This window comes from Dama dama, chromosome X (assembly GCF_033118175.1).
Source record: "Dama dama isolate Ldn47 chromosome X, ASM3311817v1, whole genome shotgun sequence".
NCBI lineage: Eukaryota > Metazoa > Chordata > Mammalia > Artiodactyla > Cervidae > Dama > Dama dama.
The window spans coordinates 129,972,684-129,988,564 of record NC_083714.1 but is presented as its reverse complement, the minus strand read 5'-3'; the positions used below and the strand labels follow the sequence as shown (position 1 = coordinate 129,988,564).

Below are 15,881 nucleotides of genomic sequence, written 5' to 3'. Positions count from 1 at the left end.
GAGAAGAGCATTTGAGTGGGGCTTTGCAAAATAAATGGATTTTGCAAGCAGGAAAGGGAAAAGAAGGCAAGTGATTTGAAGCTGGAAATAAACATACAAAGATCACAACAGAAAGGAGTGCAGGAAGTGATAAGAAAAGAGGCTAGAAAGGTGGCTTGAGGCCAAGATCCAGGGAATCCTGTCGTTCTCAGGAGTCCGTTTTAAAGAAGGCACACATGTGCCTAAAAATACCCAAGTGCTTGTGTTGTAGCAGATTCATTTCTGCTGGGTTCCCTAATTTCAGAAATGCCTTTAAGAACAATGAAGCAAAAATGCTAAAGAAAATAAAAAAATCACCAAACTAAAGCTTGAGGGCTTATAAATGCTATTAGCTATTTCCATTCTGCAAAACTCTGCTAGTGGAACTTTAATTACTTGGCTTCATTATAAAATTTCCATTGCATGTAAGTGTAAATAATTTCACTCAAATGCTCTCATTTCAATCTGTGGCTGAAAGCATCAGTAGAAATTACATTTTTGTGGCACTTCCCTGGCAGGTTGAAGGAAAATAAAATGTATACTGTTAATCAAGTCATGAGTGACTTTGAAAGCGATAGATTATATCAAGATAGTAAATAATAAGAGATGAGTATATTTTAAAGATTGAAAATATTTTATTTAAACTTTTCTTCATAAACACTTTTAACATTTTTTTCAATTTAAAAACAGAATGGATAGCATAAACATGTTTTATATTCACGGCATGGGAAAAATTACCTGACAGAAATGTAAAGGCTTTCAAAATAGGTATAAAAGGCAAACCTTAAATTAGTCTAAGATTTTTAAATCAGTCCTAGGATTACTTGACTACTGGCCCAAAATGTACCTAAAGGTCAAAATATTTCTTCTATAGACAAAGTATGCCCAAGAGGTATAGGGCATAAACAAGTTAGGTAGAAAATAACCTCTCTGATCACCTCACTGGAACATTCTTTCCGAAAGCAAACACCTAATCCTTACTGATATACTGATTAATAAGGTTCTTAATGTAGTTGTTCCCAAAGATGTAAAACGAAAATCCAATATTAAGGGGGAACAAAGCTGATGGCATTCTCTCAATGTTACTCATGTAATATTGAAGTTATACTGGTATACTGAAAGGATACGACTTTCATGAGTTTACCTATTCCAGTCTATGTCTATGGAATATTTGACTTTATAAACTCTTGATAAACTAATTTTTCAGGACTTTCATTTTTAAGATAAATCTCTTTTTAGAAGATACTTATTCCCAAACCAACTCTAATCTGATAGAATGCATGATCCCTAAAAATGTTCAGAGTACAAAAAAAATAAAATAAAAAATGTGTAATAGACAAAGAGGAAAAATGGCACTAGCAGTTTTACTGCCATATAGCCCTCATTTATATCTAATTTACACTATTATCTATGTTGTGTTTTACTTCACTCTAAAACTTTAAATTATGTATTCTCAAAAGAGCTAGTCTTTTCTGAGAGATAGCTTATAAACTGAAATAACAATTTATATTATAAACTGAAATGTTATGACCTACAACCACATATACATATATAAAAATAGTCCCACTGAACGTTTGACATGTTTAGATTATGCAGCTCAAATAATTTGTTATAAAATATTTTAAAGCTTAGTTTCATGTAATTAAGACACAACTCTCCATTTTTTACCACTTCTCCCCACACAAATGTGTGTGTCCTTTACTATAACTTGAGCAGGCTTCCCAGAATGAGGTGTCCAAAGGTGCTGCTTCAGAAAAGATAAGTGAAGGGCTCAGTCAATATTTCACAAATTATAGTAACACTCACACAGAGTAATGAGGACACAGAAAGCTGTCTCAAGAAATGCTAATAATTCTATTAAGTAAGCCTTAGCTTTTTAAAAACCAGTAGTATTTCTTCCAATACAAAACCTTCAATGTGAGAATCTTGAATTTTATGAAAAGGTTGTAGTGCAAGGATTTTCTTTAAGCAGACTAAAATAAAAACTTAGAAGGTCAAAGACATGGAAGAGAACAAATGTTTCTAATTAAGATGCAATTAATAAAGATCAGCCATTTTTGTAAAGTCTGGCATTTAAAATGTAAAATGAAAATTAACACACAAAGATCACAGCGTGTTACACTGTAGTTTTAAATCTCTTACTGAAATAAAAAAAAAAAATATTTTGAGCACATACAATGTATATAAACAAAAATGGTTCCAAATGAAGCACACAAAAAATAAACTCAAAAAAAATTCTATGAAAAAATTTTCCATAGTCTAGTATAACAAAAATAAATCTCTTTCAGCAATTAAACCATAATTTTAAAAGGGAATGTACGTTAATCATGGATTTAAAATAACCTAAGTCAGCACTACAAATAAACAGAAGAGTTTTCTCATACATTCAGAACCCAAGCAATAACAACTATTCTTAAAGCTCAAAACTGATTACAGCTAACATCAGGTCAGACATGACTCACGTGTGAAGCTGAACCCAGAATTAGTTCAAGTTAAGATTTCACAAATTTTCCAAAACATGAACTTTCATCTTGGCCTTGTGCTTTTACAATGCAGACCAAGAATATTCAATTGTTTGTTCCATCTTACTTTAACTAGGGCTACGAGGTCATAGCTAAGCAATTAAAGAGAACCACCACGGGAGTGTAAAAGCCTGATGGGGTACCCTGTCTCAGTCTTTTTCAGCAAAAGACAACAATGAGGAAAATAATGAAGACATTATTGTTATTTTCTTTAAAGCAAGACAGCACACATATAAAACACTACATCAACTAATACATGAGAAACAGAATCAAATGGCTCACCTAATTCCTAGTTTTCAAAAGTACAATGATTAAAAATGATTTTTCAGATGTATAAAAAGACTTTTACCCATATAACCATGGGAAACAAGGTATCAAATTTAATTTTTAGAAACTAAATGACAGGACCACTTAATAAAAATCTGTCTCATACATGAAGAATATTATTAACCTGATTTCTAAAACCAATCCCAATGTTTTGCTTTAAAAAAAAAAACTACTTCTGTACCTGACTGTTTCTTAAACTCAAATGCCTCAAGCTGTGGAGTTTTAAAATCAGGTTTTTTTCAGTTGTCTATTTTAATCGCAAAAATGAAACAAGTCTTCACATTTCCATGATTTCGCGCTTCCATTTTATGTTCAGTGGTGGCAGCAGCAAAAAAAAAAAAAAGAAAGAAAGAAAGAAAGAAAAAAAAAGTGAAACTCGAAACTTTTTACAACAGCCGTATAGAAGGCATTGCAATATTGCACCAACATCTAAGATCTGGCAAGTTTTGCCAGCGTAGTATCAGATATAGACTCTACTCAGGATAAAATGGCATCAATTTGAATGATCCACTCCCTGGTTATTCTTGCTTAATTTTGACAACTATGTTTTTCCTTTGAGTTGAAAGGTGCGGCTAATCCTAAAACACTTAAGAATGATTTTGAACAGTTATCTTGATCCGTGATTTCAAACAGTTATTCTTGATCCATGATTCTGAACAGTTATTCTTGATCCATGATTCTGAACAGTTATTCTTGATCCACTCTGAACTTGGAGGTTACTATCCTTCATGCTAGTAGCTTTCAGTAAATAAAAGCTGAGGGCTTACATCCCCAGTGCCGCTAAATATTTTGTACTAAATAAACAAGAAGATATGACCAGTTAAGATTATAATTCTATTCCTTACCTCTAAGTCAAAACTGAGCTCAAATTTTCCACAAGTTGCTACTTTCCATTCAATAACAGATGCAGCAGCCTTATTGAATGCAAAGAATGGGAGTTGCACTTACTTTGAAGTGACCTTTATTTAGGAGTCTGGTATTACCTAAGTTCTCTTTAAAAGTGCTTGCACGCTGCAGGGCCAGGCCTTGTCACATACCACTCCAATTCTCACTAAAAACAGGGTAACATTAAACAGACTGCAAAGAAAAACATTTTCAAAAAGAAGACATACATCGATAAGGAACACTAATGTTTACTTTTGAAAGTAAAACATAAAATGTTAGCTTTCATAAAACCATACGTTTCAGGAATATAAGGAGTTTGAATATTACTGAATCAGTATGGACTGAAGACAGGCTACTCTGATACGAAACGAGGACTCCAGTTATTATCTTTCTAAAAATGTTAATACATGAAAAGACGTTACATCTAAAATACAACACGTATGGCAAACCGTGTGTGCAAGTGCACTAGCTTAAAAATATAGAATCCTAACCACGCATAAAAGGGGATGTGCCTTATATATTCATAAGATGTAAGCAAGTATGGATATGCTTTCACTAACACAATGCAGATAAGAGAAGGCAGCTTAGAAATAGTGTTCTGAATATAAAAAAGTTAATCTTGTAGAAAATTTATACTTTTGCGTTTTCAGCAAAAAGCCATGCAAAAAGGTCAAGAGTTTTAAACTTAAATAATAAAATCAAAAAGTCTAACAGACTGAAATACACTGAAATAAATGTTCAAAAAGATTTCAGCTAGAGATAGGAACTGAAATTACATCCAGTGACACTTATCAGGTCTTCTCTTAGAAGATGCATGACTCCTACACTGACATTTGAAAGAAATGTTTAAAGCATAACATCAACTTCCCAGATAAGTGAATTGTTCTATTAAACTGCTTCTGGAAGTAGTTTCAAGAGCTAGCGCTTACAACTGACTTATTGCATGAGTTTGAGGCCACTAAAAAGAAAAAAAAAGGATGCTAGCACAGAATGAAAACATTTTTACGATATTAGACCAATGGCTTTGAGAGTAAAACTGGTGAGGTTTTTCTTATGTTTTTTAATTAACTACTCTGTCGCAAATGGATTTTGTTTGGCTTTTTTGAAGGGAGAAAGATGTCATCAGTTGCAACGTCTGACCTCATCCAGAATATATTCTGGAAAATGCAGGTTGCATACTTGTAAACCATCCAGCTTGCAGGGCATCCGCGGGTACTCATCTTCCTTCCACTTGTTTTCATCCGGATCAAAGGTGAGAATAGAATCGCTGTAATGACCGTTGTAGCAAAGGCCTCCAAGAACCATTATTTGTCTGTCCAGCACAGTCACACCATGGCCACTTCTACCAATTGGCATGGATGCCAAGATGGTCCACTGATCAGTCTCTGGGTTGTACACTTCTGTGGAAGGGCATCCCTGAGACTCAAAAGAGGCTCTCAAGATCACACAGACACCACCGAAGACATAAAGCTTGCCATTGTATGAAATCATCTTGTGAAAGCATCTGGCATAATTCATTTTGCTCTTATTCTCCCAACAGTTGGTAACTACTTGCGTTCTCCTGGTCCGCTGTTCTATGGTCCCTTCTTTACTGGGGTCAAACACGCATACTTGCTTGGAGGTGGAAGATGAGGTGATTCCACCAGTGATAAACAACTTGTTATTGAGCACTGTCCCCTCATGTCCATATTTGTTAACTGGATAAGGATCCACAAATTCCCATTTATCATTGGTGATGTCATATCTCTCAGTTGAATAGAAAGTCTCATCTCTGGTTCTGCCTGCTACAGCGTAAATAAACTTCCCAATAACACCAACTGCGAATTCTGAACGTGGCACAGACATGTCTGCCATTCGGAGCCAAGAGTTTTGTCTTGGGTCATATCTAAACACTTTGGAAGAAGCATGGAATTCGCCATCTGGGCCCAGCTCTTCCCCGCCCAACAAGAACACGAAGTTATTGACGATAGCAAGGCAGTCCGGACGCAGAGGTACTTGTGGGCCCTCTAGTTCCCACCAGACTCTTGGTTTCTTTAAGAGAAGTATTTTACTGTTAACCATGCTATGTCCAATCATGCCTCGGAATACTGTAGTTTGGGGTTTGGCAGAGCGGATGCGGCTTGATTTCATATCCAACAGAGGCTGCTGGTGAATGTTCTGAAAGTAATTCAATGCTTGCTCAACTTCATAGCGCAGCTGTCGAGAGTATCTGTAAAATTCTGATGTCTTAACCTAAGAATACAAGTAAAAGAATTTAACAAAAAAAAAAAAGAGAGAGAAAAGAACATCAATGGCAAAATATCAAAGCCCACTAAGATTAGCTTTTGATTTTAAGCTACTTTCCTAAAACTGATTTCCTGTTAAGATCATACACTTTCTTTTTAACAAATCTCTTATATTTGTTTTTGTAATTTGTATTTGCAGTAATTAATGCACATTCCCAATCTTTTTCAAGTAAACAAGTTATTCTCTAGACACAAGCTAAATTCCTCTAACAAAATGTTATTAGTCTATATCAGGCCCTAGGCTACAAGTGGTGGCTATAGAAGGACAAGCAGAGGTTTCACAGCAGAGGAAACCTTGGCCATGGTTTTCTTAACCATAAGGAACACTGTAAGAACAACCATGACTGAATAATCTAAGGAATTATGTTGTTTGGTGTGAGCTTGTTTGTAGTGAGTTGGTAAAAATTTAAAGACACAAAAAAATTCTCAGTCAGTTTTAGACATAAAATTTTGGTCTAGTATCACCAACTCCTACAGTAATAGTTCAGTTGACAACAAAAGGTCAAACTTTTTCCTTTGTTTTTGGAGTTGGAACTACCTAATTATGATTGCTAAGATCTTATGAAACTTTTAAGTATTATGCTAACTACTGTGGGGAGATTTTTTTTAAAAAGCAGAAGATGTGGTTCATTCACTCAAAGAACTTAGAATATATTTGGGGAAATAAAAAAAATACACATCTACCAGTTTTAAGCAAATGAGGCAATTGACAGTTAAGTATGAAGCTGTATAGCACATCTGTGAGTGCTATAGAACTTTAGATAAAGAAAATATCAAACTGGTCCAAAACATTCAGGGGATATTTTGTGAAAGAGGTAGGAAGTTGGAAGCCAAGCAGAAAGAGCCTGTATCATAATGACAAGGATGAGGTAAGAGGGTTAGGATTTGGATGGTAGAATTAGACACTGTGGAGAAAAAATTGACAGAAGTTCGTGGCTGATTTGAAGTAGAGATAAGATGAAGAAACAGGACTCAAATGTGATTTGAGGATTTAGAAGTAGGTGATAGGGAGAGTGGTACTGATAAGGGAAACAAGGAAGATGGTTTGGGAGAGGCATTCAACTTCACTGGTGATGAATGTGAATTGCTAGTAGGATGCTGAGGTAGAAATGTCTAGGAGCCTGTTGAAAATCTGGGATGACAGCTTGGGAGGGAGTCAAAACCAGGCATATGTATTTATGAACTTGCTTTCCTTCTTTGCATCTCTCCTTTCTCTTCCCTTCTTTCTTTCTCATTCACTTCCCACCATAGTCCAAAAAAACATATCTGAAACAGAAAGCACTACAGATGTTTACTTGAAGTATTTTGATAACTGTATTTCAATATAGTTGGCTTCCTTTGTAATCCTAAGCATTTTATGTACTTAAAATCACTATTCTGAGGGGGAAGGGTCCTTCCATGGGTCTTGCCAGACTAGCCAAGGGGTAAATGGCACAAAAAAGATCGAGAACTCCATGTCTTTGTAAAACAGAGAAAACTGACATTACTGCAGAAACAGGTGCTTTATGTGTGCATCTCATGTTAAATTATTCATCCTCTGAGAAAGTGGTAACCATTCTCCTAGTGAGAAAACTGATGCTGAGAATGTTAAGTGACTTGCCCAAATTATTTACATGACTAAAACTAGTAGAGCTGGGAGCTGAACCTTCAACCAGGACAGTCTTATTCCAAGGCTCAATTTCTAGTATATTATAACACTGCTTCCATCACTCTTTAGAAAACTCTTTAAATGACATACTTATTAAATTAAAAAAAACACTTAATATGTTTCAATGAATTAGTCTAATGGTCCCTCTAAGAGAAAAGATAGTAAATAATAATGGTAAACAATTTCAGTAAAGAGAAAAATGATTAAGATCTGAGGTCTTATCCTCTACTACTTTTACTTCACATATAAACAGTTAAAACAGACTATTTGTTACCATGGAGTGATCACAATATATTTTCTAAAAGGCAATAGTACTCTGGTATCCCAATTAAATAAAATTTTGTATATGTTTGCTTGTGTTAAAAGTGATTATTTCTGGTATTCCAGATTTTTGCATTCTTTTTCATGTGTCACATTTACAGAATCTTGTCATTCAAACAATTGGTCTCCTAAAACCATCATAAATGTCTGATTAGTAAAAAAGAGACATCTTTTCAAATCTTCATTTTCCATTCATTTCTTCTATGAACTAATAGTGTGCCTCACCTATTTTTCTCATCTTTTTCTTATTGATTTCTAAGAGCTAAAAGGCAATATCCTGGAAATCAACAAGAAACATAAATCTCAAATTAAATATTTAAGTGCCTACTGTGCACAGCCAGTAGACTGACAGTTACACAGGTTTTAAAGTAATAGAATCAGCATAATAATTAAGAACCTCATCAAACAGCCCAGTAGGGTGATTAAGAATTTGACTTAGGAAATATCTGACTTTCCCACTCACAAGCTGTGTGATTTTGGGCAAGTGACTCAACATTCTTAAGCCTATTTCCTCGTCTGTATTATTGGGACAACAATGTCACCTAAACCTCATAACCCTAAGGTAGAAGATGGGCAAGATAATCCTATGTGGAAAGTACTTAGTATGGTGCCTGTCACGTGGCTGTGTAGAAAACATTACAGCTGCTATTAGCTATTATTACTGACCAGGGGACATCTGTTTAAGTATCACTCAGTCTACATTAGTGCATCTGATGATGTGCTTTTGGTTTGTGTAAAAATTCAGTCTTCCAGAAACTGGAGGAGAAATTAGAAAAACTGATACTTTGTACCTAATCTTCACCAGGAAAGCATGACTGGTGACATGCAAGTAGGAGGAAGCTTTAAAGGAAGCAGCCGTATTGTCTGGAGATCAAGAAAGAAAAGGAAGGGGAATGCTGCCCATATTGCATAGTCAGATTTCAAGATTTTCAAAGGAAAATTAGGATCAATTCCAAGATCAGAAACTGTGTAAGGAAGCTTGAGAAAGCTTGGAGGCTCTCAAAAGTAATAATGCTGACTGCATAACTGCAAAACACACTGATGAGGGGAAGAAAAGGGGAAAGCATTTAAAAAATCTGATGTGCTGCACAGAGAGCTTTCTGGAATTCAGATGTTAAAAAACCATTTACAACAGATGGTAAAAAAAAAAAAAAAAACAGGCATATAAACCAAGTATTATGAACAATGAAATGGAGCTTTAAGAATATTGTGAACAAAGCTAAAGCCTAAAGATGAACTGTGGCTTTACAAAGTGCCAGATCGTGAATAAATGGCATTTTAGAGGCCAAAGTAAAAAAAAAAAGTAGAGAAAAAAGTGAATTCCTCCCTGGGTGACATGGTTAATGTAATATTTACAAAGATAAAGAGAAAGAGCCTCCTATCTTATTTCCATTCTCGGCTAAGAATATTCTTTTCAATCTGAAGATCAAACATAATGACTAAGAAGAAACTTAAATCCAAGATGGCTGAGAAAAAAAGAAAAACCAGCTAGATATTCTCACCGAGTTCAAGTCATTTGATCTCTCAAGTCACGTCCTGGGATCCTAGGAGGCTTTGCAGATAAGGCTGCTTAATTGCTTTCTGTAATCTGTGTGGAATCATGAAAAATAGGAGAGGACTAGAAACCAGACAGATCTCCGAACTATAGACCGGTTAGCTAGAGGCTGATCCTGAACTGTGAAAAACTGTTAGCACTTGCATATAAGAAAGCACTACAAGCCAGGAGGCAACACAGACTCACCAAGTAATGCCCAGACTGACTATTTCTGGTTTAAATTTTGATGCTGTAACAACACTGATAGAGAATGAGAGAACTTATGACTTTGGCAAAGTAATCAACAAAGCCTAATCATAAAGAAAACAGAAACACTAGGGACCCATGAAACACCTGAAGTTCCAACAATGACTGTGTTAATGCATTTAGGGTGGGAGGTGGGAAGTCCACAGCTTTTATCAAATGCTCCAGGGATCCACAAACTTCAAACGTAAAGCTTTTAACTGACTCTACCCTCACTACGAACCAAAAATGTGATATGACAGTCTTCAGAACTAATAAAATTGTGGACCAAATTAAAAGAACAGACAACCCTACCCTATCTGCTCAGGTGGAACCACAACTAAGACAGTGCTCAATTCCACCACTGTACTTTATTTATTTATTTTTTACCACTGTACTTTAGATGACAAAGTGGATCATGTCCAGAAGACAGCAAAGGGATCCAAATCATAGGAAGAGTGGTCAGACTAGGAATGTTTCAATTCAAGAGAAGACGCAGGAGAAAAATGGCACCTGTTTTCAAGACCAGTAAGTAGAAGCTAAAAGAAAGATTTTAGGCCAAAATAAGGAGGAGCTTTGTAATCAGGACTGACAATTTAATGGATGTTCACTGCATTATTATTTGTAAGAGCACAAAAACTGGGCATAACTCACATATCAATATGAAACTGACTGAACAAACTCTGATATATAACATATGCAATCGAAAAGAATGAGATTAATCCATATGCAGTAACACAGACATTTAAAATGTCAAATGACAAAACCTGCAGAGCTGTATACATAATATTCTCAAAAAAAAAAAAATGGACTCACAGTCAGCAGTCTATGCAGGAGGAAAATGTACTTAATATGTATACAACAGATACTTACTAATAAGCTCGTGAGGGACTTTGCTTTTCACAGGGGCTCTAGTAAAAAGGATACAGGTGCATGTTCCCAAAGTCAAGAGCAGTATACCTCTGAGTCTAAGCATACTGCCACTGAAGGAACTTCAGGTGTGACCACCCATCCAGTGTCTCATGAGGACTAGGCACCATGGCCTGTAATGGCATTCCACCTTCCAACCCCAGGTTCTTGCAGATCACATCGAACGGGACCAGCTTAATGGCTTCCTACAGTCTATTTCTGAGTCTTTCTTTGTTTATACCCACTCTTCTGGCCCCTTTGTTCTCTCCCTATTCATTCTATAGTGCTCCTTTGATATCTGGGTTCCAATGGGTTTACAAGCACCACTTGAGCACTATGTTGAAGTCCCAGTCAAAGTTACACCTTTACCCGATTTGCTCTACCTCTAAGTCCACCACACTGGAAGTTGTGCCTTTTGAGATAGCTGTTATACCGTAAGAGATCTTCTAACCGAACAAGTTTAGCTCATATTTCTCTCTGCCAAGGCTAGAAGTTCTAGATCTACCTTGCCCTTTTCTCTGGGCTACTTATCGCTGCAATTTTACTCTAAAACCACACAAAATCCATAAACATAACTAGCTTCTCCTTTCATGGCAGAAACAGGAAATTAATGCCTCACTGATAATCCTAGACAAAGTAATTACAGATACTCCGCTTTAGAACAGAAAGCGTAGGGCCGAAACCTTCTCCATGAATGCAATCACTCAAAATGCATTAATGAAGGGGACTATTCAAAAAGAAATGTGTGGCTCACTTTTTCACAGAGAAAGCATTTCTCTCATCATTGGCTCCTCATGTAACAGTTTACCTATCTGTATATATCAGTGGCTCTCAAAAGAAAGAATATGGGAAGGACGACACTTCTTTCATGTTCTGAACTACTTTCCTTATTCTTTCTAGGATTTAAAAAGCTGTCTTATTTTGAAACTTGGAAAGAATATTTTATCACTTTTCGTGCTTTGATACTTTAAAAATTGTATTATGAAAAGCATTGTGAAGTGAAAGTATTTATTACCTCTTAAAAACAGTGATCTAAAATTTTTAAATTGGCCATTTCCTCCTCTAATAATCTTTTAGTTTAATGTAATTGTGTGCATGCACATAGAGAAAATGTGAGAAATTAATAATTTTAAATGTGGTTCCTAGAAATATATTTATTAAGTCAAAGAATTATTAGCTAGCCATTACCACTGGGTAAAAATTCCATGATTCTCCCCGCACTGTCAAAATGTTGTATAATCCACTTATTAAATTTTTAACTTTTAAAGGTAATTTGTTTATACTATTCTTAATTTTGAAAGAATTAAAATGAAACAGGCAATACAATTAAAACAGGCATTTCCATAGAGCTTACTATTTTTTTAATTAAAAATCTACAATTTAAAAATATCTACTAAAAAGGGGTACAGTCTAAAAAATTATTTTACATTTTCAGCCAACTAATTTAAGGTATTATCAGCTGTTTCACCTTCCGAAAGGATTTTTTAAATGCCCAATACACTTATACTAAATCAAAACAAAATGTCTTTTATTAGTTTATCCAGCTGTGGGGAGGTAGAAGGGGTGGGGACTGACGGTTAGAATAATCTCTGAACTCAAGATCCCAGGTCTAAGACTTGACACTGCGCACAGGCCACTGTGTGACCATGGACAAACCTCCAGTTTAGGTGTTTTCCCATTATACAAAGGAGTACGCTGCATGAACAGACAGCTCTCCGGCCCTTCCCACATTCACAACTACTAACCTAATTTTTGGAATGATGAGTATAAGGTGTCATGTGGAAGGAAGATTGAGTCCTAGCTGTCAGTTTTATCATCCTTCCTACATGATCCAGTGTTCTCAAATACCCAGAAATAAAGCAGTGACTGTCATGGAACTTTAGTGGGAAAACAAATTATGTCTTTGGGAACCACAGCTACATTTGATATTGATTTTTATATTCAGTAAAATGTGGAAATCTTTATATGTTATACTGCAAAAGCATCTATCCTGATATCAGAAGTCTACTTATAAAATCATGCTCAGAACTGAGGTTGATCCTGATTTATGTGAAACAAAATCATCACAAAAAAGCTAGCTACATAAGGCCTTTAATTAATCCCTTTGTCCTGAAAAACTGAATAATGACCAGGGATAAGGCTATTTTAAAAATATCAGTTCCTGCTAAGCACAAATCCTCTTAGTAATACTATAATTGCAGTCAAATGCCAAATGGTAAAGGCAAATTTTAAAAAGGATTTACCCATCCTGTCTTCTCCAAGCAGAGTCTAAAATATTGACAGAGCTTCAGAAGGCAAGCGACCAGGGCAAATGGGAGCAAGGGAGAGGACGCCCTGAGGACAATATTCTAATAAGAGTTTCAGCACAATCTGGTGAGTCCTCTTATCTGCTCAACTTTTCTATACAGTGAAAAATGTTTAACTCAAAAATAAATGTTTTTCACATGTAGAAAACACATTATGGTTACCAAGAGGATAGATGGGCAATAAACTGGGACATTGGGATTGACATATACACACTATAGCACAGGGAACTCTACTCAATACTCTATAATGACCTATATGGGAAAAGAATCTAAAAAGGAGTGGATACATGAATATGTATAACTGATTCATTTAGCTATACAGCAGAAACTAATACAACACTGTAAATCAACTATACTCCAAAAAAATCAATTATAAATAAATGTGCTTACGGAACTCCCTGGTGGTCCAGTTGTGAGGACTTGGAGCTTTCGCCGCCAAGGGCCTAGGATCAATCCCTAGTCAGGGAACTAAGATCCCACAAGCCCCACTGTGTGGCCAAATAAATAAATAAATAAATGTGCTTAGAAAGTTTAATTTCCTTCCAATTTTGATGCAATAGTAATAGAGCACCACTAGAAATTAGAGTACACAAGCCTAAAGGTAGAAAATTTTGAAAGACTTAAGAACATCTTATCATTTGCTTATACTAATATTTAGAGAATACAACTAAGTTCTATAATTCGAAACTTTTTTACACACTTTTCTCCTATTTATGGAAATACACTCAACTACGTAAATATCTTATTTATAAATATGGAAGAGCAGAAGCAAAGTCAAAAGTTTAATCCTAAAACTAACCTCTGAATGAGCAAGGCTTACCTATGACACAGAACATTTTCTGGGTAAGTATTACATTTGAGAATTAAAACTTTAAAGCCTAAAATCTTAATAAGCCCCTGTGTTTCCTTTCCTGCTCCTAACTTTTTCTCCAGTCACTTTCTGACTTCTCTGATCCTTTTAGATTTCTGTTTATCATGTTTTCTTCCCCTTAATTTTTCCCATTAAAAATTTTTTCTCCTTTTACAGGTAAACATTGCTATCCCCATTACATGTCTTCCCTTCCTTTTACTACAGTTAATTTCCAATTCTGTGCTTTTGTTTTCATCTCCCTTTTATTTAAAAGGAAAATCAGCACGTAAGGTTGAATTTTTTAACTCCAATTTTAGTAGGTTCCTGTCAGCTTAAGATAGTCTTTTTCACGGGATGAACAGCAGTCAAAACCTAGACTACCAGCACTCTCCAGGAACCTGAACCTGGAGTGAATGCAAATCAAAGGTGGAAAATAAGAACATTCCTATCTATACACAAAGGGCAGAAGACTTGAGAAAAATACCCTGGGTGAGTTTTAAAGAACTGTACACGTATTAATTACAATCATCCCAGTCCAAGGGGCTGGAAGGGAGAGGTCAGCAAAAAGGAAACATGTAGAAAAAGATTTTAAATTATCTGAAAAGTATGCTTAACCCATTGACCTAGTTTCAAACAAAAACCTGCTAATCTTGTGCTTTTACTCCAAGGGGCAAGTGAGCTGATTGTTAAGTAATTTCAAGTTTATAGCTATATAAGTCCTGTTAATTTATGAAGGGGATTTTAAACTTTTTCAAAAACAACACAAGCTTATTAGAAATTCTAATCAGAGTTCACATTTGAAATCCAGGTTATTATCTTTTTAAAATATGTTTACTGTCAAATACAGCACTGCTTGTTTCTTAAAACTGTGAAGGTTAGAGGGAAATTTATTTTTCCTCTAGATTTGTCTGATTGTAGCTTAACTCATTAGAAGTAATTACTTTTTTTGAATTTTGGGGCAAACTGTGGTAACACTAGAGTTATTGGTTTGGTTTCTGGACAGAAATTTTGGATTGGTCAAGTGTGAGATTAGTCAAAACATTTTACAGTGCCTAAATGAAAGAATTCTGAAGGGTGCATACCACCTACACTTTTTATAGATGTGTCCTTGCTAAAAAGCAAACGGAATAAAGTAGAATTAATCTATATCATCGATCAAATGTGTTGTGCCTCAATTAACCAGAATATCACACCACCCAAGCATGACACATGAATAAGTTTCCTTATGTGTCACAGTCCATTGTTAATGCTATATAAGCCAACTACGCTGATAGAGAAATATTTGGAAGATTATCAGTGCTTTGTGAAGACCAGTTCTGCGAGCTACCATGTTCTTAGGAAGGTACTAAAAGGGTCTTAGTAAGGTAAACTTGTAATACTTAAATTCTATCAGTTTCAAGGTAAGTCCAGGACACCTTATCCGCATTTTATAGTGTAGCTTTTAAAGTCACACATTCTGCTCCTTAAGTAAAAGACATTTTAAAAAAAGTGTTAGCCTTTCTAAGCATAAAATTTCACTCTGATCCTAGGATTAATATTCACTAGTAATGAATTTATCTCTTAATGGACTATCAAAATTATCTTAAGGCTGTAAATATCCTTATAAGAAATTTTATCAAATGTAGATATGATTTGTTAAATCCAAATATATTCTCAGTGAAGGAGAATTAACCTCTTTTCTCATTAAAACATTAGTTTTGCTCTTCAAAAGTTTATATAAACTCAATTTGGGGGGTTATGGTGAATTACATTTAACAGATCAGAGGGAAAAAGCACATTAGAGTATCTGAATATCATAAACTACTTTATGAAACATTTGAAATAAAGCAGAATTCATCTATATAACCTGATTCCTTCAAAAATATTTTCTTCTGAAAAATTTTAAGATTATGATTATGATTAATACAATTTCTAAGGACATCATTGGTATGCTAAATCTTACTTTATGCATATTTATGATATGGAAGATAAATCAACATATGGGTATTTTAATGACTAACAAATTTGCTAAAAAGATCTTTTCTGTACAAAAC

General features: G+C 35.0%; 1 protein-coding gene and 1 non-coding gene across 5 annotated transcripts in view; one reads left to right on the top strand and one right to left on the bottom strand.

Moving 5' to 3' along the window:
• Positions 1–633: 633 nt before the first annotated feature.
• Positions 634–15,881, bottom strand: part of KLHL15 (kelch like family member 15) — a 33,512-nt gene continuing 18,264 nt past the window's right edge. For all 4 annotated transcript variants that reach the window (XM_061135841.1, XM_061135842.1, XM_061135840.1 and 1 more), the window contains one exon: positions 634–5,984. In XM_061135841.1, coding sequence (XP_060991824.1) covers positions 4,875–5,984 — 1,110 coding nt within the window. In that variant the 3' untranslated portion in view covers positions 634–4,874. The remainder of the gene's footprint in view (positions 5,985–15,881) is intronic.
• On the top strand, positions 13,394–13,466 carry TRNAE-UUC (transfer RNA glutamic acid (anticodon UUC)). The gene has a single exon. It is a non-coding gene; the product is annotated as a tRNA-Glu (tRNA).